The sequence below is a fragment of the Phacochoerus africanus genome, chromosome 2 (assembly GCF_016906955.1).
Source record: "Phacochoerus africanus isolate WHEZ1 chromosome 2, ROS_Pafr_v1, whole genome shotgun sequence".
Taxonomy (NCBI): Eukaryota; Metazoa; Chordata; class Mammalia; order Artiodactyla; family Suidae; genus Phacochoerus; species Phacochoerus africanus.
In genome coordinates, this window is record NC_062545.1 from 92,288,768 (window position 1) to 92,312,641 (window position 23,874).

General features: G+C 40.5%; 1 protein-coding gene and 1 pseudogene across 2 annotated transcripts; both read left to right on the top strand.

Moving 5' to 3' along the window:
* The first annotated feature begins 980 nt into the window (after positions 1–980).
* On the top strand, positions 981–17,985 carry CGAS (cyclic GMP-AMP synthase). Of its 2 annotated transcripts, none has more exons than XM_047763863.1 (5): positions 981–1,728; positions 6,826–7,045; positions 8,780–8,923; positions 16,075–16,177; positions 17,539–17,985. In XM_047763863.1, exons 1-5 carry the CDS (start codon positions 1,147–1,149, stop codon positions 17,882–17,884), a joined length of 1,395 nt encoding a protein of 464 aa, XP_047619819.1. In that variant the 5' UTR covers positions 981–1,146; the 3' UTR covers positions 17,885–17,985. The 2 variants fall into 2 exon arrangements, with proteins under 2 accessions (XP_047619819.1, XP_047619814.1); XM_047763858.1 differs by having other exon boundaries at positions 982–1,728; positions 8,780–9,016.
* Positions 2,483–3,175, top strand: LOC125117782 (60S ribosomal protein L10a-like; annotated as a pseudogene).
* Positions 17,986–23,874: the final 5,889 nt, after the last annotated feature.

The following is a 23,874-nucleotide window of genomic DNA, read 5'->3' on the forward strand; positions in this document are numbered from 1 at the left end:
CATAGTCACTGCTGTGGCTCAGGTTCCAGGGAATTTACACATGCCACAGGTGTGGTCAAATATTAAAAAAAAAACAACAAACATTTCTAAGGAGTTCTTCTTGTGGTATAGCAAGTTAGGAACCCAACATAGTCTTTGTAAGGATGCCGTTAGATCCCTGGCCTCACTCAGTGGGTTAAGGATCTAGTGTTGCTGCAAGCTGTGGGGTAGGATGCAGATGCTGCAGGGTCCAGCGTGGCTGTGGCGTAGGCCTGCAGCTGCAGCTCCAGCTCAGCCCCTAGCCTGGGACCTTCCATATGCCAAAGGTGCAGGCCAAAGACAAACACCGAAAAAAACCCAACTACAGTTTAAGATTGTTCATGCTTTTACTATATTTTATTATTTATTTATTTATTTTTGTATTTTTAGGGCTGCACCCACAGCATATGGAAGTTCCCAGGCTAGGGGGTCCAATCCGAGCTACAGCTGCTGGCTTAGGCCACAGGATCCAAGCTGCGTATGTGATCTACACACCATAGCAACTGCTGGATCTTTAACCCACTAAGAGAGGCCAGGGATTGAACCCTCCTCCTCATGGATACTAGTCAGGATCGTTACCACTGTGCCACAATGGGAACTCCAAGACTGTACATGCTTTTAAAAAGTCAAATAATTAGAAATATTCCAATTACATTCAACTGACATCTCATTCCATTTGGTAAAAACTGAACAATTTCTATTTCCCACTAATTAAAGAAACCCTTTATTTAAACTTACATTGAAAAAGGTTCTCTGGCAATTTCAATGTGCGAGAAGGTCTAGAGTTTTCTAGAAAGCGTTTAGGTAACAGGCCAGCAAAGGCGGCTCCCTTTCCAAGCTCCCAAAGCTGTTTTGTGCTTCGCTGGGTTAGGTTTTGCCTGGTCCCCGCCCAGGTACCGCACACCCCGCAGCTGAGAAAGTGGGCAAGGCGGGAGCATAAGGGCCGGCAGCCGGGGAAGGGGCGTGGCCCCCTGAGCGCGGGCTTCCGCGCGCCCTTACCCTGCGAGCCCTACTGCTGCTTCCTTCCCGCTGGGTTTTTAAGTTTCGTTTCCTGCGGTGTCTGCTGATTCCTCCGGCCGTGGCTTTGCCAGAAGCCGGTCTACCACTGGGTTGCAGAGAGCGCCAACCATGGCGGCCCGGCGGGGAAAGTCCACGCGGACAGCTTCAGAGGTGGAAGCCGCTGGCCCCAGGGCCTCAGCGCGGAGTGTAAATGGCGCTCCAACGGTGCCCGAGGCCGCCCGGCCTGGCGCACGGAGGAACGGCCCCTCCAGGGCGTCGGGATGCCGACAGGAGAAGAGCGGCCCGGACCCCCGGGAGAAGCCGCAGGTACGCACGCGGACGGCCCGCGCCGAGGACCAGGCGGAGGGCGCATCGGCTCCCTCCGAAAGGGTAGAGCCTCCTTCGGCCCAGGGGCTTTCCCTTCTCAGGGCTGGATCTCGCCGCGAGAGAGAGGCGCGCTCGGCGCGGGAACGGAGACCCCAGGCCGGGCCCACAGAGCTCTCAGCCCCCGCGCGGATGGAGGCACCCCCTGGCGCCTGGAAGCTCCAGACGGTGCTGGAGAAGGTGAGGCTGAGCCGCCACGAAATCTCAGAAGCGGCGGAGGTGGTGAACCGGGTCGTGGAGCACCTGCTGCGGAGGCTGCAGGGCCGAGAGTCCGAGTTCAAAGGCGTTGCCCTGCTGCGCACCGGGAGCTACTATGAGCGAGTGAAGGTGAGCTTCCCTACACCCTTGCGGTCCACTCCCCACCCCCAACACCCAACCTCCCAGGGGTACTGGGGAAGTAACTTAGATTTGTTCTTTTGTGGCTTGTGACGTATTTCTAATTAAAACGCTGTTTCGTAAATTGACACAACGTTGTAAATCAACAATTCTTTAATTAAAGTAAATTAAAAAACAAACCGCTGTTTTGTTTTGGCTTCCCATCTGGATTGTAAGCCTCCTTGTCACAGAATGTTTTAAGAAACTTTGAACACTGTATAGCTGCTCATTTTACTGATGTGGACTCAGTGATGTTTGTTTATTGTAGGAAGACCTTGTGTGTGTTGGTTTTTGGATCTTAAACTCTTTTAGCACTGAAGATCACTCATATAATTCTTTATTTTATTTTATTTTAAAATTTTTTTTTTACTACTCAAATGAATTTATCACATCTGTAGTTGTATAATGATCATAACAATCTGATTTCACAGGATTTCCATCCCACAGCCCAAGCACATCCCCCCACCCCCAAAACTGTCTCCTCCGGAGACCATAAGTTTTTCAATGTCTGTGAGTCAACATCTGTTCAGCAAAGAAGAACACTCATATAATTCTAAGGCATCTTGAAAACCAAGTGAACAAAACTTTCATTGGACTATCTGTATATCTTGAGCATATTGCCTATCAATCAGTTCTATTGTATAAAGTGTCCAAACGAAAGAGAAAGTTACTAGTTAGAAATAGAGAACGCTCTTTTCTGGTTATCGCTGCGCCAGGCATCATGAGCAGCAAAGTCTCTCAGGACACCCTCTACAAGGCGGTGCAGGAAGTCCTGCACGGAACCAGCGCAAGCGCAGGAAGTTTTTGGAGATGGTGGAGCTTCAAATCAGCCTGAAGAACTATGACCCACAGACGCTTCTCGGGCACCTCAGGCCTAAGTCTACTCCCCGCCCCAAGTTCTCCGTTTGTATTCTGGGAGACCAGCAGCATTGTGATGAGGCCAAGGCTGTGGATATCCCACACATGGACATCGAGGCACTGAAGAAACTCAACAAGAATAAGAAACTGGTCAAGAAGCTGGCCAAGAAGTATGATGCCTTTTTGGCTTCAGAGTCTCTAATCAAGCAGATTCCACGAATCCTGGGCCCTGGCCTGAATAATGCTGGCAAGTTCCCTTCCTTGCTGACCCTCAATGAGAATATGGTGGCCAAAGTTGATGAAGTGAAGTCCACGATCAAGTTCCAGATGAAGAAGGTGCTGTGTCTCGAAGTGGCTGTTGGCCACGTGAAGATGACAGATGATGAGCTTGTGTATAACATCCACTTTGCTGTCAACTTCCTGTTGTCTTTGCTCAAGAAAAATTGGCAGAATGTCTGAGCTTTGTACATTAAGAGCTCCAGGGGCAAATGCCAGCACCTGTACTAAGGATCAGCTCAATAAACCATTAAAAAAAAAAAAAGAAAGAAATAGAGAAATGTCCAATTAGAAGCTTTTTTTTTTGGCGTTTTAGGGCTGCACTGGTGGTATATAGAAGTTCTTAGGCTAGGGGCCAAATCCAAGCTGCAGCAGCCGACCTATGCCACATTGACAGCAACTTGGGAGCTTTCAGCCTCCTCTGTGACCTACTTCACAGCTCTGGGCAACACCAGATGCTTAACCCACTGAGTGAGGTTAGGGATGGAACCTGCATCCTCATGGATTCAAGTTGAGTTTGTTACTGTTGAGCCACAATGGGAACTCCCAGAACCACTCTTCTTTTTAAAATCACATTGATGGCAAGAAAATGAAAGTTGTTTTATCTAAAATATGTATTGATTTTAAAAAACTGGTTATGAAAGGCCTACGTGTTCATTGTGGAGTCATTTCATTTGCCTGCCCTCCAGCAGGCTCCTTTAGCACAACAGAACCACCCCTCCTTACCTCCTTCCTCAGCCTGTCCAGTCTTTGCCCTTGTTCCTTGTTGATGTGTCTGGATTTCAGAAAAGCACATAGAAGAATTATCCCTGTTTATTTTATTCAGTTATTTTGTTGTATCTTCTGCTCTGCATACACTTGTATTTCAAAATTGGATTCCAAACTTTATAATTGGTGAAAAGACACTTCTCAGTAACTTTTTTTTTCTTTTTGCCATTTTCTTGGGCTGCTCCCGCGGCATATAGAGGTTCCCAGGCCAGGGGTCTAATCGGAGCTGTAGCCACCGGCCTACGCCAGAGCCACAGCAATGAGGGATCCGAGCCGCGTCTGCGACCTACACCACAGCTCACGGCAACGCCGGATCGTTAACCCACTGAGCAAGGCCAGGGATCTAACCCGAAACCTCATGGTTACTAGTAGGATTCGTTAACCACTGAGCCACAACGGGAACTCCTCAGTAACTTTTTTACTTGGATTCATATTGACCCATTTCCATGCATGTGTTTTATTGTGATATGATCACATTGTAGGTGAAAATCTAGAAGTTTTCTTGTAGACAGTCCTTTTGAAATTGCCTGACCATAATGTTCTTTCTGTCCATCCCCAGCACCTCACTGCCACCCCCATCTAAGCCACCACTGTATTTCACCTGAGCTATTGCCATTCCAATCTCCTTATTTGCTTTCTTACAATAGCTTTTTCACAGAAACCAGAGTAGATTAAAAAACAAAAACAAAAACAAAGCCAGCCATTACTCTCTCATTAAAACTTGTCTTCTCAGTGAACATGGCATAAAATCTGAATCCCTTTCTAGGACCCACAAGTCCTCCCCGAATTTGGCCTCTGGCTATTTCTTCAGTTTCATTTCATGTCACTCTTCCTCTTGTGCAAATAAACTGATTTTTGCTCCAGTTCTTTTGTGGCTTGCGACACAAGAGCTAGAACTTTAAAAGACTTGACATGACAGTTCTAAGTTTGGAGAAGATGTGGAGCAACTGAAACTCCTCTACATGGATGATGGGAGGATAAATTGGTACTAAAGTTAAAGATGTGCTTGTTCTGTGGTCCACCAGTCCTACTCCTGGGTGTTTGTCCAATAGAAATGAGTGCTCATGGTCACTTAAATATGTATGTAAGAATGCTCAGAATAGCTTTGTAATAGTTCACCTCAGAACTGTTTGCAGTGGTTAAAAACTGGAAACAACCCAAATACTCAACAACAGAATAAGTAAATATATTTTTGTATATTCCATTAATTCAGTGGAATACTACAAAAGAACACACTGCCAATAGACATAATGACATGGATGAATCCTACAAACAATGTTGAATGCAAGAAGCCGGATATAAAGAGACACTACTATTTGATTCAGTTTATATGATGTTCCCAGGCAGGCAAACCTAACCTATGGTGTTAGAAGTCAGAAGAGTGGCTATTCTTTCTTTCTTTCTTTTTTTTTTCAAGGTCACTCCCGAGGCATATGGAGATTCCCAGGTTAGGGGCCTAATTGGAGCTACAGTGCAGGCCTATGCCACAGAAGAGTGGCTACTCTTGATGGAGGGTTTCTAATTAGAAGTGGGAATGCTTCTGGATATGGGAATGGGGCAATTTATTTTTTAATTTTATTTATTTCTTTTTATGGCTGTGCCCACAGCATAAGGAAGTTCCTGGGCTAAGGGTCGAATTGGAGCTGCAGCTGCCAGCCGACACCACAGTCACAGCAATGCCCCAGATCCGAGTCGCATCTGTGACCTACACCACAGCTCACGGCAATGCTGGTTCCTTAACCTACTGTCCTTATTTTCTCACAGTTCTGGAGGCTGGTAGTCCTTGATCAGGGTGCCAAAACAGCTAGGTTCTGGTAAGAGTGCTCATCTTGGTTTTCAGAAAGCCACCTTCTTCCTGTGTCCTCACTGTGCTCCTCAGTGCATGTGTGCAGAGAAAGCAATCAATCTCATAAGTCCACTGATGCTGTCAGCTAGGACCTACCCTCATGATCTCATTTAAACTTCCTCACCTCCGAAAGAACCTGTCTCCAAGTATAGTCATACTGAGGCTTAGGGCCCGGTTTTTAGGAATTTTGAGAGGACACAGTTGAATACACTGTCTCAGTTTGGACGAGCTACATCCACACGGTCAAAAGACAGTGGGCTACCAGGTACAATGTTGAGTAGTACAGTCTAAGGGCTCTACGTGAAACATACCCCCAATGAGTGAAAGACTTGTCAAAAATTTTTTTTTTGGCTGTACCTGCAATGTGTGGAAGTTCCTGGGGTAGGGATCAAACCCATGCCACAGTAGTAACCAGAGGCCCAGCAATAACAGTGATGGATCTTTTAACCTGCTGAGCCACTAGGGAACTTCTTATGCATTTTTAATATAGGAAAAACAAGCATTTATTACAATTGCTGCCGTTGTGATGAAGAAGATTCCGTGAAACTCTTTAAATGCTGTGGTTCAAAGACACTAAGGTAGATCGTGCATAACTTAGAGCTCATACTCATATGGGTGACTGGCAGCTATAAAGAGAAAGCCCTTGCTTAACTAGCCAGGAGGTGACCCCACAAATTTTTGAGACCAGAGACAGGAGGGTGGCTCAGCGTGTAGCTTGTGACAAAAGGTAGCACCTTAAAGATCTTTAATTTTATGTCTTTAAACTCCTGAAAAAACTGGTTAGGTTTTTAAAGCTTACATATTATTTTAAATTGGTTTTAAAAAATGAGTATAGAACCTATAAAGGAGAACCTAAGATTGGAGGTTAGGATTAACACATACACACTACTATCTACAATGTATGGAATGCATGGGAAACAAGAATGGATGGGTAACAAGGACCTATTGTATAGTACAGGGAAATAAATATACTCACTACTGTGTAATAACCTATATGGGAAAGGAACCTGAAAAGGAATGAACACAGGTATATGTATAACTGATTTCCTTTGCTGTATACCTGAAACTAACACAAAATCCTAAGTCCCCTATATGCTAATGAAATTAAAAAAATAAGCATAGGATCCACACACTGAAATCAATAATATTCTTCCAGCACCATTAGTCTCACTCTCAGTATAAATTTCAGGAATCCTGCTTTTCAAAGTAGGATTTTAAGTGGAAATTTTAAGGAAAAAATTGTAGTTGCTTGGGAAATGCTCACAGGCAAATATTTCAGTGCTGTTTTTACTGTTTCTTAGATTTCTGCTCCCAATGAATTTGATGTTATGTTCAAACTGGAAGTCCCCCGAATTCAGCTAGAAGAATATTGCAACAGTGGTGCTCATTATTTTGTCAAGTTCAAAAGGAATCCTGGAGGAAATCCTCTGGAACAGTTCTTAGAAAAGGAAATATTATCAGCTTCTAAGATGCTGTCCAAGTTTAGGAAAATTATTAAGGAAGAAATTAAAAATATAGAAGGTAAGATTTTTGACTTTTTTTTGGTCTTTTTGCCATTTCTTGGGCCGCTTCCCACAGCACATGGAGGTTCCCAGGCTAGGGGTCCAATTGGAGCTGTAACCACTGGCCTACGCCAGAGCCACAGCAACGCGGGATCCGAGCCGTGTCTGCAACCCACACCACAGCTCACGGCAACGCTGGATCCTTAACCCACTGAGCAAGGCCAGGGATCCAACCAGCAACCTCATGGTTCCTAGTCTGATTCGTTAACCACTGTGCCACAACGGGAACTCCAGATTTTTGACTTTTGATTGTTAATGTCCACTTCTCTCTTGATATTTCTTGATCTCTCTTAGCAAACTGTTAACTAATGTCTTCTATAAACAGCTCTTTGCTCTTGATTTTAGCCTACTAGATTTTTTGGTATTCTTCCTAAATAGTTATTGGCTCTGTTTTGGTCTCCACTAAGTACTTGCCAAATAAAATTGAGTGGTGGTTGAATAACATCAGTGAGATCCCCTCTTGCAGCTTGAAGCTCATAAACAGAGATTGTAGTGCATGCTGTGAAGGGAGTGAGGTGGGAGAAGTGGTAACCTTTTGGGCTGGGTGGTGGAGAAAGGCCCAGAGGGAAAAAAGAGCTTGATAAGTTCAAAGAGCAAAAAGAAGTCCTGTGAACAAGGCGAAGAGTGACATGAGATGAAGCTGAAGAAGAAACCAGAGGCCAGATTCTGGGAGGACTTGTGGATCCTGGAGAGAAGTTCTGATTTTATGCCACATTCATTGAGAAGCCATGATCCAGCTTTGTATTTTAAAAAATGTTCTCTGGTTTCTGTGAAGAAGATAATCTAAGAAGGCAAATGAGGTGAAGGTGGTGGTGACTGAATGGGAGTGGGGTGGGTGCTGGGGATGGAGAGAAGCACACACATCCAGGCTGTAGCAGTACTTGCTTCTGGGTTGAGTGGGTGCTGATGGAAGGCAGAGGTAAAGAAGGCTCCCAGGTGTTTGGGTTGAGCATCTGTGTGGATTGATCCTGCCATTTTCTAAGTCAGGAGTGACGAGAGAAGAACATATTTTGGGATATGAGTTGAGAGTTTGGCTTTGGATAGGTTAAGTTAGTGATTCCTGTGATAGGCTGAAGTGAATGTGTAGGGAGCATGATGACCTTCAAGTTCATCCATGTTGTCACGAGAGGCAGGACTTCCTTCCCTGTTAAGGCTCAACAATACTCCAGTGTCTCTAGATGCTGCGATCCCATTGCCCATTCATCTCTCAGATGCTACCCAGGTTGTCTCTGTGTCTTGCCTGTTGTGCACAGTGCACCACAGGCCACCCCTTCTGGTGTCACTGTGGTCTCAGTTGCCTCTCTCCTCCTGCTGCTCTTTTTTTTTCCCTTTTCTTTTAGGGCTGCACCTGCTGCATATGGAGTTTCCCAGGCTAGGGGTCGAATTGGAACTGCAGCTGCTGGCCTACACCACAGCCACAGCAACGCCAGATCCAAGCCATGTCTTCGACCTACACCACAGCTCACAGCAACGCTGGATCCTTAACCCAGTGAGTGAGGCCAGGGATCGAACTCATGTTCTCAAGGAAGCTAGTCCAGTTTGTTACCACTGAGCCATGATGAAACTCCCTAATTTTCATCTTATACTTAGCACTTTATAGATCTCCAATTGTAGGTATGTTATTTTTATTGTATTTTCAGAGAAAATTGGACTGATAAGCCCTTTCTTCCTTTTTATATATTTAAACATACAGGTGTCACTGTGGAGAGGAAGAGAAGAGGGAGCCCTGCAGTAACACTTCTGATTAGCAAACCTAAAGAAATATCTGTGGATATAATCCTGGCTTTGGAACCTAAAAGCAGATGGCCTGCTAGCACCCAGAAAGGCCTGCCCATCAGTGAGTGGCTTGGAGTAAAAGTTAGAAACAATCTGAAACGACAGCCATTTTACCTGGTACCCAAGCATGCCAAGGAAGGAAGTGGTTTTCAAGGTATCTTGACTGTGAAGGTTAACTTAAAGACATCCCTGTAAAAGAGTTGTCAGTGTTACTGGGGCAGTGAAAGATCAGCTAGTGCTGTTGGTATTTCAAGAGCTCTGAGGCTAAGTAGGCTATAAGATGGTGAGAGAGAGAATTGAAAAGGGCATAATTGTAATAGTAATATAAAATACTCAGCTTTAAAATGTCTACTGACCCACACTTAAATGTTGTTTTTGTTTGTTTAGAATACAGAAAGGCAGTACCAACCTTGGAGTTAGACTGCCCTGGATATGAATCCTAAGGCTTCTTCCCTTTTAGCTGTGTGACCTTGGGCTAGTTATCAAACCTCTCTAAACCTATTTGCTTATCTGCATATGTTGGTTAATCAAAGCTACTTGAAAGATTCTGTGGAGATGAAAATGAGGCAATGTGTGTAGGATCCCTGGTTCAGTTCATGGCAGTTTTATGTTATTGATGTTGTCCCCAAAGCCTGCACTGTCATCTCAGTTGTATTTCTCTCTCCTTCATCTCCGTCCACTGCTCCCATGCAGCTGGCAAACCTTCGCAGTCTCAGCTGCCATTGGGCCAGTGGCTAGGTCTCCTCACCTGTGTGCCCCAGCCTCCTGGGTTAGGATGGGTTTTCAGGGGTGCTCTTAGGTGACATTCAAATTGTGGAAACTGGGCTGAGTTAGTCTACAGATAAAACTGAACAATGGTGACATTTTCTCAAGTGGTAGAAAAAATTTTATGATTATTTTCTTTTTCTTTTATAAATTATATAAGAACTTTTGGTACTTATTGCTGATGAACTCCAAGGAAACTAGAGGAGACCAGGAAACAAATGAAGTCAAGTTATAAATGAGCATTGCTGAACAAATCTCAGAAATCCTCAGCCATGCTTAGCTTGCTGGCTTGTTTTGTGGACACATGTCATAACATTATGTTACATATATGTGAGTCATTTTCTGCAAGAAAAGTTGTTTAGAAGAGGGAATTACATATAGCATTTTTCATAATTTTGTTTAAAAAAAACCCAGCTTTTTGCAGAGGTGGCAGTCCTGAGCAATTTCTAGAAGGGCCGCCCCAAGAAACCCTCGCTGTATATGATATAGAAATCGCAGGAGGACCCATATGCCAGTGACTTGGGGGAAGCGGGGGAGGCCCATCAGCCTGGAGATGAGGAAGAGCCCTTCAGCCCTGGCTGTACAGAGGCTAGTGTTTGGGTAGTTCCTTATCCTTGCAGAAGATGACCGTGCAGGCGTCAGGTGCTTAGCTCACCTCTGCTCTGTTACCCTTGGTTGTTTTCCATCTCCTGTCATTTCTGATTATCTGTGAGAAGGCAAAACCTTGTGTGTGTGCATGCGTGTGTGTGTGTGTGTGTGTGTGTGTGTGTGTGTGTGTGCGTGCTCACACACACGCACATCCAAGTGATTGAACAGAAGCATATTTTAGCAGTGAAAATACTTGTAATAGGTTGGAGGCACTTTGCCTGAGGCATGTGCAAGTTCCAGGGCCAGGGATGAACCTGTGCCCACTGGAGCGACAACTCTGGCTCCTTAACCTGCTGTACTACCTGACTACATAACACCTATTTTAACTTTTCTCTTTCCAAACATTTTATTATACATTTCCTGCTGTCACAAGCTATCTTTTTATCTTTTTAAAAATACAATTTGATTTCTTTTTGGGCTTTTATTTTAACTCAGTGAATTTTATTATATTTATAATTGTACAATGATCATCACAACCCAATTTTATAGCATTTCCATCCCAGACCCCTAGCCCATCCCTCCCCTCAACAACCTGTCTCCTTTGGAAATGGTAAGTTTTTCAAACTCTGTGAGTCAGGATCTGTTCTGCAAAGAAGTTCATTGTATCCTTTTTTTAGATTCCACATGTGATAGCCTGTGACTTTGTATCTCACTGTCTGGTTAACTTCACTTAGCATGATAATTTCTAGGTCCATCCATGTTGCTAAAAATGCCAGTATTTCGTTCCTTTTAATGACTGAGTAACATTCTATTGTGTATATGTACCATATCTTCTTTTCCACTCCTCCGTCGATGGACATTTAGGTTGTTTCCATGTCTTGGCTATTGAAAATAGTGCTGCAGTAAACATCGGAGTACACGTGTCTTTTCAAGTAGTGGTTTTCTCTGGATAGATGCCCAGGAGTGGGATTGCTGGATCAAATGGTGGGTCTATTTTTAGTTTTCTGAGGAATCTCCAAACTGTTTTCCACAGTGATTGCACCAATTTACATTCCCTTTTCTCCACACCCTCTCCAGCATTTATTGTTTGTAGACTTTTTGATGGCCACTCTGACTGGTGTAAGGTGTTATAGTAGTTTTGATTTTCATTCCTCTAATAATTAGTCATGTTGAACATCTTTTCTTTTTTTTTTTTGCCATATGTATGTTATGTCTTCTTTGGAGACTTGTCTTTTTAGATCTTCTGCTTCTTTTTGATGGTGTTGTCTGTTTTTTTAATATTGAACTGCAGGAAGTGTTTACATATTTTGGAGATTAATCCCTTGTCAGTCACTTCATTTGCAAATATTTTTCCCCATTCTGTGGGTTGTCTTTCATTTTGTTTAGGGCTCCCTTTTCTGTGCAAAAACTTTTAAGTTTAACTAAGTCCCATTTGTTTATTTTTGTTTTTATTGTCATTACTCTAGGAGGTGGGTCTGATAAGATATTGGTGTCGTTTATGTCAGAGAGTGTTCTGCCTGTTTTCCTCTAAGAGGTCTATAGTATCCAGTCTTATAGGTCTTTAATCCATTTTGAGTTTATTTTTGTGTATGGTGTTAGGGATTATTCTAATTACATTCTCTTATTTGTAGCTCTCCACTTTGCCCAGCACCTCTTATTGAAGGGACTGTCTTTTCTCTATTGCATATTCTTGCCTCCTTTGTCATAGATTAGTTGAATGTAGGTGTGAGGGTTACAATTTGATTTTTAATTAAAATTTTCAAATTTTTATAATCTTCTACCTACCTATGCCAAATAATATCATATTATTACCAAGAGTGTAATTATTTGTATAAGATTTCTTTGCAGTTCTTTTTGTTCTTAAGATAAAAGGTTACATTTAGAATGGATAAGCAATGAGGAACTATATCCAATTATTTGTGACAGAACATGATAGAAGATAATATGAGAAAAAGAATGTATGTGTATGTATGACCGAGTCACTTTGCTATACAGCGGACATTGACATAACTTTGTAAATCAACTATACTTTAATTAAAAAATAAAAGGACAGTGAAAAACCAGGTCCTTAACCCACTAGGCCACCATGGAACTCCTGGATTATAAATCCTGATTTAGTTTTGTTTCATAAGTTTATAAAACATTCACGTTTCCAAAGCCAAAGCTACAGAAAAACAGAGTTTACCTTCATGTTCCCTTTGCACTCTTCTCTCCTTCCTTGATTAGAAACCCTTTAATTGTTTTTGGTTTACCTGTCATTTTTTAAAAATACAAGTATATATATACACACACATATGCAACCCTCCTTTTAAAAAATAAAATGTATACATTTCTGTTTTCATTTAGTAAGATATCTTGGATGTCATCCCATAGTTCTTTATAGAGATAGCACTCATTCCTTTAAATTTTTAAAAAATTTTTATGCTGTTTTTAAAAGTTACTTTCCATTGTAGTTATTACAAAATATTGGCTACATTCCATCCTTTTAGCCTGTCTTACACCCAGTAGTTTTTACCTCCCACTGTCTGAGAGTCTGCTTTTTTGTTATATTCACTAGTTTGTTGTATTTTTGTGATTCCACATGTAAGTGACATTTTACAGTATTTGTCTTTCTCTGTCTGACTTTTTTCAGTTAGTGTAATACCCTCCAAGTCCTTCCATATTGCTACAAGTGGCAAAATTTATTCTTTTTTATGGCTGAGTTTTACTTAATTATATATGTACCATGTCTTCTTTATCCATTCATCTGTTGATGGATTCATAGGTTGCTTCCATATCTTGGCAATTGTGAATAATGCTGCTGTGAACATTGGGTGCATGCATTTTTTTGAATTGGCTTTTTTGTTGTTTGTTTGTTTTGAGCACCCATTTCTTTTACAGTCTGTTTTTATAGCTGGCCAAGATGTAGTGAATCCATATCTAATCTTGCTAGCATTGCCAGCACATTTCCATGTGGAATTCACCAATTTGCTTTCCCACTGTTGTGTATAGCGACTACACCTTTCACTCTCAGTTTTATCAGCACAACTCATTAAACTTTAGAATTTTCACCAATCTTCCAAAACAGAAAATACTATCACAATGTAGTTGTTGAAAATAAACTTTAATTTTAGAATAGTTTAAGATTCACAGAAGCACCAAGATAATGTAGAGTTCCTATATACCCCATCTTACATTAATATGACACAGTTGTCACAAATAATGAACCAATATTGATATAGTCTTGTTAACTGAAGTCCACAGTTTATTCAGACTTCCTTAGTTTTTATCTGATGTCCTTTTTCTCTTCCAAGATCCCATGTAGGACACCACATTGCATTTCATTGTTGTGTCCCCTTGACCTCATCTTGACTGTACTAGTTTCTCAGACTTTCCTTGTTTTCGATGACCTTGATGGTTTTGAGGAGTACTGGCTAGCTGCCTTGTAGAATATCCCTTGTTTGGCATGTGTCTCAGGTTTTTCTTGTGATTACCCTGGAGTCTGGGTTTAGGGGTAGAGAACTGAAGAGGTGAAGTGCCTTCTCATCACATGACATCAAGGGCATGAGCAGAACTTAGCCCTGCTAGTGATGACCTTGATCACATGGCTGAGGGAGAGTTTGTCAGGTTTCTCCTCTCGTGTGTCCCTCTCTTCCTCCCTTCCATCCTGTGCTATTTGGAAGGAAGTCACTGTGCACAGCTCATGCTTAAGCTAACCTCTTTAAGAGCAGAGTCTATACACAAATTATTTGGAACTCTTCTTCATGAGAGATTTATCTCTTATCCCCATTTATTTATATGTTTACTTAAATCATATCAGTATGGACTCATGGGTATTTGTCTCATATTTTAGGCTACAATCCAATACTACTTTCATTTTGTTGCTTAAATTATTCCAGCTTTGGCCTTTAGGATCTCTTTCAGTTGGTTTCTGTGCTCTTTTGATATTTGTCCCATAATCGTGGGATATTTTTTTTGGTTTTTAGCACTAAGTCACTTTCTGGCACTCCAAGATGCTCTAAGGCTCATCTTGTATATTTCCTGCTTCAGTCCTAGAACCAGCCATTTTTCCAAGGAGCCATGGATCCTTTTACTGGAGAGTATACTAGAAACCAAGATCTGGGTGCTGTATGTGCTTTGCCTCTGAGGGACTCTCAGCTGGAGGATCAAGGATCTATTTATGTATACTAACTACAGAATATATACCGACTGGATTGGTATTTATATCTGTCCCCACCTGTGTTTGTATTCAGTGCTACTTGAGTTCATCCTGATGCCTCTAACCATAGTCCATTACCACATGGGTCCTTCTCTTGCTGTCTGTACCCTCTCTCTCCATCAGTGAGAAGCCTGGGTCCTGCTGTCTGCCACCCACCTATTCCTTGTTGGATTCAGTCCACAGGTGTGGATGCTTCAGAATTGTAAACCATTCCCCTCTGAGCACAGTGTGTATGTACAGCTCCTTTTGCCTTTGGTTTTACAGACCCCAGACCCCAGAGTAACTGGGCTCAGCACCTTTTGTCCCCACCCCCTTCAGGAAGGTTGTGTTCTACATTCATAATACAGTTACAGTCCCTTTTCATAGTCTGAATTATTTCCTGAGATTCCTTGCTCTTCTAAATTATTTTTTATTATTATTCATTTTTTGGGCTTTTTTTAAGGGCCTCGCCCATGGCATAGGGGTCGAATTGGAGCTGTGGCTGCTGGCCTACACCACAGTCTCAGCAACATGGAATCCGAGCCACATCTACAACATTAACACAGCTCACAACAACTCCAGATTTTTAACCCACTGAGTGACGCCAGGGATTGAACCCACATCCTCATGGATATTAGTCAGATTCATTTCTGCTGCACCATAGCGGAAACTCCTATAACTTTTTATTATGAAAAAATTTAAACCGATGGAAAAGTGGAATATATTGAACTCACACACATCTGTCACCCAGCCTCTTTTGTATTTTCTGCATGTACAGTTATATTATCTGTCAATAATGAGAGCTTTGTTTCTCTCTTTCCAATGTTATAGCCCTATTTTTTTCTTCTCTTACGGTGCTGCCCAGGATAGCCAGTGCATGTTGAACAGAAATGGGGATAGCAGACAGCCTGCCTTCCTGATTTCAAAGGAAAAACGTCATCTTTTTACCTTAGGTTATCATGTTGCTAGGTTTTTTTTATAGCCTACCTTTCATCAGATCAAATTTCCATTCCCATTTTACTAAGAGGTGTTTTCTTTTAATGATGAATGAATGTTAAGTTTTATTAGCTACATTTTCTGATTCTATTGAGATGATCGAATGTTTCTTCTCTGATCTGTTAATGTGACAAATTATATTGGTTGATTTTTAAAATTATAAACCAGTTGTGCATTCCTGGTATTAAATCCAGGTAGGTGATAGGATAGTCAGATATTAAAAGAGCTAGCCATGGTAAAACTTGTGGAGAATAAGGAAATAATTCTAGTCTTACATAAAAAGGCATATAAAAAAAGGTTATATTCCCTGGTTCATTTTACATTAATACCAAAACATGCAAGGATAGTATAAAAGAATAAACAAAAAGTTTCATTAATTGATTCAAATTATTATTAAAAGAAAACATTAACAAACTGAATTTAGGAATATATAATACCATGGCTAACTCTATTAAACTCTGGCTTCTGCTCCTTAATTTTTTTCTAACTCAGCCCATTGTTTGCTTATTTGCATCAGTTGTTTTTCAAATATGTAATCACATTATTTATCTGTTTACTTTTGGTCTGTCTCTCCCTAGAAACTTTTCAGAATGTTATTTTAATGAAGGAGATCACTTAAATATTGTGCTGTTTATATATGAACGTTTTTGGTTAAGTGCTTCTCTGTTTTTCTTTTGGAAATTAAGAAGAAACATGGAGGCTTTCCTTCTCTCACATTGAAAAGGACATTTTGAAAAATCATGGAGAGTCTAAAACATGCTGTGAAACTGATGGAATGAAATGTTGCAGGTAAGTTCCCTACTTTTTGAAATGACAGATTATCAGTGGAATGCTTAATTATTATTATTATTATTATCATTTGTCTTTTTAGGGCCTCGCCTGTGGCATATGGAGGTTCCCAGGCTAGGGGTTGAGTTGGAGCTGTAGCTGCCGGCCTGTACCACAGCCATGGCAATGTGGGATCTGAGCCGTGTCTGTGACGTACACCACAGCTCATGGCAACACCAGATCCTTAACCCACTGAGCAAGGCCAGGGATTGAACCTGCGTCCTCATGGATATGAGTCAGGCTGGTTACTGCTGAGCCACCATGGGAACTCCTGGAATGCTTAATTATTTGTTGGCTCCATAGGTCAAGCCTGAAGATGATCATTGCTGGGTTGAGCCCTGGAATCAGTGGGCACATGGCTAGATTGGCCTGGAGTATAATAGTGTAGGCATGAGACCAAGGAAGCCAAGTCTGAGGAACCAGGGCAGGAGTCTTGTTGGAAGGCAGTGCCAGGGAGCATAGTCCTGAGTCTGGGTTATATGGATGCAAGAAAGAAGGACAGAGTGAGGGGTGTGAACTCTAGTCATGACTAACCCACGACAATTGTCTTAGTACTGTGGTTGCTTCCAGGCAATGAATATTAGTGTCGCATAATGCGAGGACAGCAAAGGACTGCTCTTATTGCACAGTGGTGCTTGCTTTGAGATAGTTTGGCTGTGTTGAAGGCCAGGACTGACTAGCCAAACTTGAAACAACAGTGAGATGGGCAATTATTTTTCTTGGTAGCATATATACCATAAGAACTGAACTTGAAAAGGAATCATTCATTTGAGTTTCTAAAGTTCTCTGGAATAAGGTCACAAAATTTAAAAAGTTAAAGCAAGAATGCCCAGTGTGCGCAGGGAGTTCTTTAAGGTGTCATATGCAGCTTTGAAGTAAGCATTAAGAAAAATATATTCGACCATAACATTTTGTCAACTACTAAATAACTGGATGATATAGTCAAAATAAATTCATTTTATAAAAACTAAAGATTTTTCTAGGTACTAAATAACTGGATGAATAATATAAATATCTCCCAGTTTCATATAGTTGAATTAATCCTGATAGAATAAAATATTTAAGCTAGGAATGGGGAAGAGGGAAGGGAAAAATATGTTTTTGAAATTTAAAGCATGTATTTGAAAAATTAATTTGGTTTTAGAATGACTGTATAATCATATTATTTATATATGTTATTTTTTGTATTTTGTATGTATTATCTGTATTGTTGGTTATATCTTTATGTTGTTTTTTTTTTCTGTAAGATACCTAAAGTTCTTTGTGGAATGAAATAAGTTATAAATAAGTAAAAATAAATGATTTTCTTTTTTATTCAACAGGAAAGAGTGTTTAAAACTAATGAAATACCTTTTAGAACAACTGAAAAAAAAGTTTGGAGACCGAAGGGAACTGGCTAAGTTCTGTTCTTATCACGTGAAAACTGCCTTCTTTCACGTCTGTACCCAGGACCCTCATGACAATCAGTGGCAGCTCAAGAACCTTGAGTGCTGCTTTGATAACTGTGTGGCATATTTTCTGCAGTGCCTCAAGACAGAACAACTGGCCAATTATTTCATTCCTGGAGTCAATCTGTTCTCTCGAGACCTAATTGACAAACCAAGTAAAGAATTTCTGTCAAAGCAAATTGAATATGAAAGAAACAATGGATTTCCAGTTTTTTGGTGAATTTTGAAATTATATTTTTAAAACTAATAGAGAATTAGAATGATTTTATAATAAGTGAAATGTCACAGCCAATGATGGACTAAAATGAATTTAAATAATTACTCAGGTCTCAGTCTGTCTTAATAAACTCTAATCAATATAAAAAGACGAGGAGTTCCCATTGTGGCTCAGTGGAAATGAATCTGACCAGTATCCATGAGGATATGGTTTAGATCCCCGGCCTCGCTCAGTGGGTCAGGGATCTGGTGTTGCTGTGAGCTGTGGTGGAGGTTGCAGATGTACCTTGGATTCTGTGTTGCTGTACCTATAGCTCCAATTCGACCCCTAGCCTGGGAACTTCCATGCTCCTGTAGCCCTAAAAAAAAAAAGCAAAAAAATGTATAAAAAGATGAATGATCTTAGGAAGGAGGTTAGTCAAGAAATAAGAAACAAAAGAAATATTTGAAATAGAAAAGCTTTACCAAAGTAGAAGGAAAAGAAGGACAAAATATGTATCACCTCAAATTATATTTATCACCACTTGGGAGTTCCCATTGTGGCTCAGTGGTTAACGAATCCAGCAAGGAACCATGAGGTCCAGGGTTCGATCCCTGGCCTTGCTCAGTGGGTTAAGGATCTGGCATTGCTGTGAGCTGTGGTGTAGGTCGAAGACATGGCTCGAATCTGGCATTGCTGTGGCTCTGGAGTAGGCTGGCGGCTATAGCTCCAATTAGACCCCTAGCCTGGGAACCTCCATATGCTGTGGGTGTGGCCCTAGAAAAGGCAAAAAGACAAAAAAAAAATTTCACCACTTACACCACTTCTCACCTAGCACAGATATGTGGAAGGTGGCAAGACGACAGAGTTAGAAATGATCATTGCCTCCATGAACTGGTAGGTTTTGTTCAATATGCAGATATATTTGGAAGCAGTGTCCTGTTCTGTTAGGATAGGTAAGAAGGAAATGAAAAAAAGGGTTCTACACGTCTTGGGGAATTCATAATTTTTTTAAAGGAAAATATAGGATACTTTACTAAGTGTGGATAAGTAGAAAACATATCTCATCTTTTATTTTCAGTAGTACTTTTATATGTATTTCTGAAAAGGCAATATGAACAAATGGTACAAAACTCAAGGGTATGAATAAAATGTCACCCTCTTTCCTCTGCGTGTTCCATCACAGGTGACTAAATATAGTTCCCTGTGCCACACAGCAGGATTTCATTGCTTATCCAGTCCCAATGCAATAGTTTGCGTCGACTAACCTTAAACTCCCAGTCTATCTCACTCCCTCCCCCCACCTCTTGGCAACTACAAGTCTGTTCTCCAAGTCCATGAATTTGTTTCTTTTCTGTAGAAAAGAATTTGTTTCTTTTCTGTAGAAAGGTTCATTTGTGCAATATTTTTAGATTCCAGATATAAATGATATCATATGGTCTTGGTCTTTCTCTTTCTGACTTACTTCACTTTAATGAGGGTCACTAGTTCCATCCGTATTGCTGCAAATGGCATTATTCTTTTTTATGGCGGAGTTGTATTGAATTGTGTATATGTACCACATCTTCTTAATCCATTCATCTATCAATGGACATTTGGGTTATTTCCATGTATTGGCTATCGTGAATAGTGCTGCAATGACCATAGGGGTGCATATATCTTTTTCAAGGAAAGTTTTGTCCAGATATATGCACAGGAGTGGGATTGCTAGATAATATGTTAGTTCTGTATTAAGTTTTCTAAGGTACCTCCAAACTGTTTTCCACCAACAGTGAAGGAAGGTGCCTTTTCTCCACACCTTCTCCAGCATTTGTTATTTTTAGCCTTACTAATAATGGCCATTCTGACCGGTGTGAAGTGGTACCTCATTGTAGTTTTGATTTGCATTTCTCTTAATAATGTTGACCATTTTTTCTTGTGACTTTTGGCCATCTATATATGTTTTTTGGAGTAATGTCTATTCAGGTCTTTTGCCCATTTTTCAATTAGTTTATTTTTTTGCTGTTGAGTTGTATGAGTTGTTTGTATATTTTAGAGATTACGTGCTTGTCGGTTACATCCTTTGAAACTTTTCTCCCATTCGTAGGTTGTCTTTTTTTTTTTTTATGGTTTCCTTTGCTGTGCAAAAACTTGCAAGTTTGACTAGGTCCCACTGGTTTATTTTTATTTTTGAACTCTATTTCCTTAACCCACTGAGTGAGGCCAGGGCTCAAACCCACATCCTCATGGATACTCATCATATTTGTTTCTGCTGCACCACAACAGGAACTCCAGAACTCTATTTTGTTCTTCCCCTTTTTTTTTGTCTTTTTAGGGCTGCACTGGGGACATATGGAAGTTTCCAGGCTAGGGGTCCGATTGGAGCTACAGCTGCCAGCCACAGCCACAGTCACAACAATGCTAGATTCGAGCTATGTCTGTGACCTACACCACAGTTCACCGCAACACCAGATCCTTAATCCACTGAGAAAGCCAGGGATTGAACCTTCGTCCTCATGGATGATAGATTCTTTTCTGTTGTGCCATGTTGGGAACTCCCCATCGTGTCCTTTTTTTTTGGATTAGACATGTAAGTGATATCATATGATTTGGTGTCTCACTGTCTAACTTCACTTAGCATAATAGTTTCTAGATTCATCCATGTTGCTGCAAATGCGATTTTCTTTTCTTTTAATGGCTGAGTAATATTCCATTGTTTGTATGTATCACATCTTCTTTATCCACTCCTCTGTTGATGGGCATTTAGGTTGTTTCCATGTCTAGGCTATTGTATATAGTGCTGCAATGAACATTGGGGTATATGTATCTTTTCAAGCCATGGTTTTCTCTGGATAGATGCCCAGGAGAGGGATTGCTGGATCAAGTGGTAATTCTATTTTTAGTTTTCTGAGGAATCTCCAAACTGTTTTTCACAGTGGTTGCACCAATTTACATTCCCACCATCAGTGTAAAAGGGTTCCCTTTTTTCCACACCCTATCCAACATTTATTGTTTATAGACATTTTGATAATAGCCATTCTGGCAGGTTTTGATTTGCATTTCTCTAATAATTAATGTTGCTGAACATATTTTCATGTGTTTTTTGGCCATCTGTATGTCTTTGGAGAATTGTCTGTTTAGATCTTCTGCCCATTTTTTGATGGGGTTGTTTGTTTTTTTGGTATTGAGCTGCAAGAGATGTTCATAAAGTTTGGAGATTAATCCCTTATCAGTCCCTTTATTTGCAAGTATTTTCTCCCATTCTCTGGGCTGTCTTTTCATTTTGTTTAGGGTTTCCTTTGCTGTGCAGAAACTTTTAAGTTTAATTAAGTCCCATTTGTTTATTTTTGTTTTTATTGTCATTACTCTAGGTGGTGGGTCTGAGAAGATATTATTGTTGTGGTTTATCTCAGAGTGTTTTCCTCTAAGAGTTTTATAGTATCTGGTCTTATATTTAGGTCTTTAATCCATTTTGAGTTTATTTTTGTTAATGGTGTTAAGAAGTGTTCTAATTTCATTCTTTTACATGTGGCTGTCCAGTTTTCCCAGTACCAGTTATTGAAGGGACTGTCTCTTCTCCTTTGTATATTCTTGCCTTCTTTGTCATAGATTAGTTGACTGTAGATGCCTGGGTTTAATTCTTGGCTCTATATCCTGTTCCACTGATCTATATTTCTCTCTCTCTCTCTTTTTTTTTTTTTGCCAGTACCATACGGTTTTGATGACTGTAGCTTTGTGATATCGTCTGAAGTCAGGTAGCCTGATTCCTCTAGCTCCATTTTTCTTTCTCAGGATGGCTTTGGCTATTTTGGGTCTTTTTTGCTTCCAAACAAACTTTAAAATATTTTGTTCTAGGAGTTCCCTTCGTGGCTCAGTGGTTAGTGAATCTGACTAGGAACCATGAGGTCACGGGTTCATTCCCTGGCCTCGCTCAGTAGGTTAAGGATCTGGTGTTGCCATGAACTGTGGTGTAGGTTGCAGACGTGGCTTGGATCTGGCATTGCTATGGCTCTGGTGTAGGTGGGCGGCTACAGCTCTGATTAGATCCCTAGCCTGGGAACCTCCATATACCACGGGTGCAGTGTTAGAAAAGGCAAAAAAGCAAAACAAAAAAAAAAAAAATTTTTTTTTTTTGTTCTAGTTCTGTGAAAAATGTCCTTGGTAATTTGATAGGGATTTCATTGAATCTGCAGATTGCCTTTGGCAGTATAGTCATTTTGATAATATTGATTCTTCCAATCCAAGAGCGTGGTATGTCTTTTCATCTGTTTGTGGCATTTTTGATTTCTTTCATCAGCATCTTATTGTTTTCAGAGTACAGGTCTTTTGTCTCTTTAGGTAGGTTTATTACTAAGTAATTTATTCTTTTGGATGCAATGCTCAGTGGGGTTGTTTCCCTAATTTCTCTTTCTGCTGTTTCTTTGTTAGCATATAGAAATGTGGTCATTTCTTTGTATTAATTTTGTCTCCTGCCACTTTGACAAATTCATGGATGAGTTCTAACAGTTTTCTGTTAGCGTCTTTAGGATTCTCTAGGTATAGTATCATGTCATCTGAAAACAGTGATAGTTTTGCTTCTTCCTTTCCAATTTGGATTATTTTTATTTCTTTTTCTTCTCTGCCATGGCTAGGACTTCCAAATATATGTTGAATAAGAGTGGCGAGGGTGGACATCCTTGTCTTATTCCTGATCTCAATGAGAAGTTTTTCAGCTTTTCACCATTGAGAATGATGTTAATTGTGGGCTTGTCATGTATGAGCTTTATTATGTTGAAGTAGGCTTGCTCTATGCCCATTTTCTTAAGCAATTTTTTTTATTATCAGAAATGGGTGTTGGATTTTGTCAAGACATTTTCTGCATCTATTGAGAGGATCATATAGTTTTATTCTTCAGATTGTTATTGTAGTGTATCACACTAATCAATTTGAAGTTATTGAATCCTTGAATTCCTGGGATAAATCCCACTTGATCATGATATACAATCTTTTTAATGTATTCTTGGATTTGGTTTTCTAGTATTTTGTTGAGGATTTCTGCATCTATGTTCATCAGTGATACTGGCGGAGAATGTGAGGGAGAGGGAGTGTAGGGCAGGAGGGGGAGGGAGGGAGGGAGGAGGAGGAGGGAGGGAGGGAGGAAGGAAGGCAGGAGGGGAGGAGGAAGAAGGAAGAAGGAAGAGAAGAAGAAGAAGCAAGAAAGAAGAAACAAAAGAGGAGGAGAGGAGGAGAGAGGGACGAGGAGATGGAGGGGGGGAGAGGGACTCTGTTGAGGGCTTCTTTCTTTTTTCCTTCCTTCGTTCCTTCATTCCTTCCTTCCTTCCTTCCTTCCTTTCTTTCTTTATTTCTAGCATCTTTGTCTGATTTTGGTATCAGTATGATGGTGGCCTCATAGAATAAATTTGGTAGTACTCCTTCCTCCACAATTTTTTTTTGGAATAGGTTCAGAAGGATATGTGTTAACTCTTCTCTAAACCTTTGATAGAATTTGCCTGTGAAGCCATCTGGTGCTGGACATTCATCTGTTGGAAGTTTTTAAATTATAGTTTCAATTTCAGTACTTGTGATTGGTCCATTCATCTTTTCTATTTTATCGTGGTTTAGTCTTGGAAGATTGTGCTTTTCTAAGAATTTGTCCATTTCTTCTAGGTTACCTGCTATATTGGCATATAGTTGCTTGTATTATCCTTTGTATTTCTGTGATGTTTGTTTTAATTTCTCCTTTTTCATATCTAATTTTACTGATCTGAATCCTCCCTCTTTTTTTCTTGATGAGTCTGGCTAAAGGTTTAGCAATTTTGTTGATCGTTTCAAAGAACCAGCACTTAGTTTCATTGCTCTTTTCTATGGTTTCCTTCATTTCTTTTCTTTTTTTTTTAGTTGTTTATTTTTAGTTTTTTAATTTTTAATTTTTTTTGTTGATGAACTTCTTTTATTACTCAATGAATTTATCACGTCTGTAGCTGTATAATGATCATCACAATCCAATTTCACAGGATTTACATCCCACAACCCAAGCACATACCCCAACCCCCCAA

Excerpts from the sequence above, each read along its gene's own strand:
- CGAS (XM_047763858.1), top strand. The coding sequence starts at position 1,147 with ATGGCGGCCCGGCGGGGAAAGTCCACGCGGACAGCTTCAGAGGTGGAA. Across the intron at positions 1,729-6,825 it reads GCTACTATGAGCGAGTGAAG|ATTTCTGCTCCCAATGAATT; the intron begins GTGAGCTTCCCT and ends ACTGTTTCTTAG. Across the intron at positions 16,178-17,538 it reads GATGGAATGAAATGTTGCAG|GAAAGAGTGTTTAAAACTAA; the intron begins GTAAGTTCCCTA and ends TTTATTCAACAG.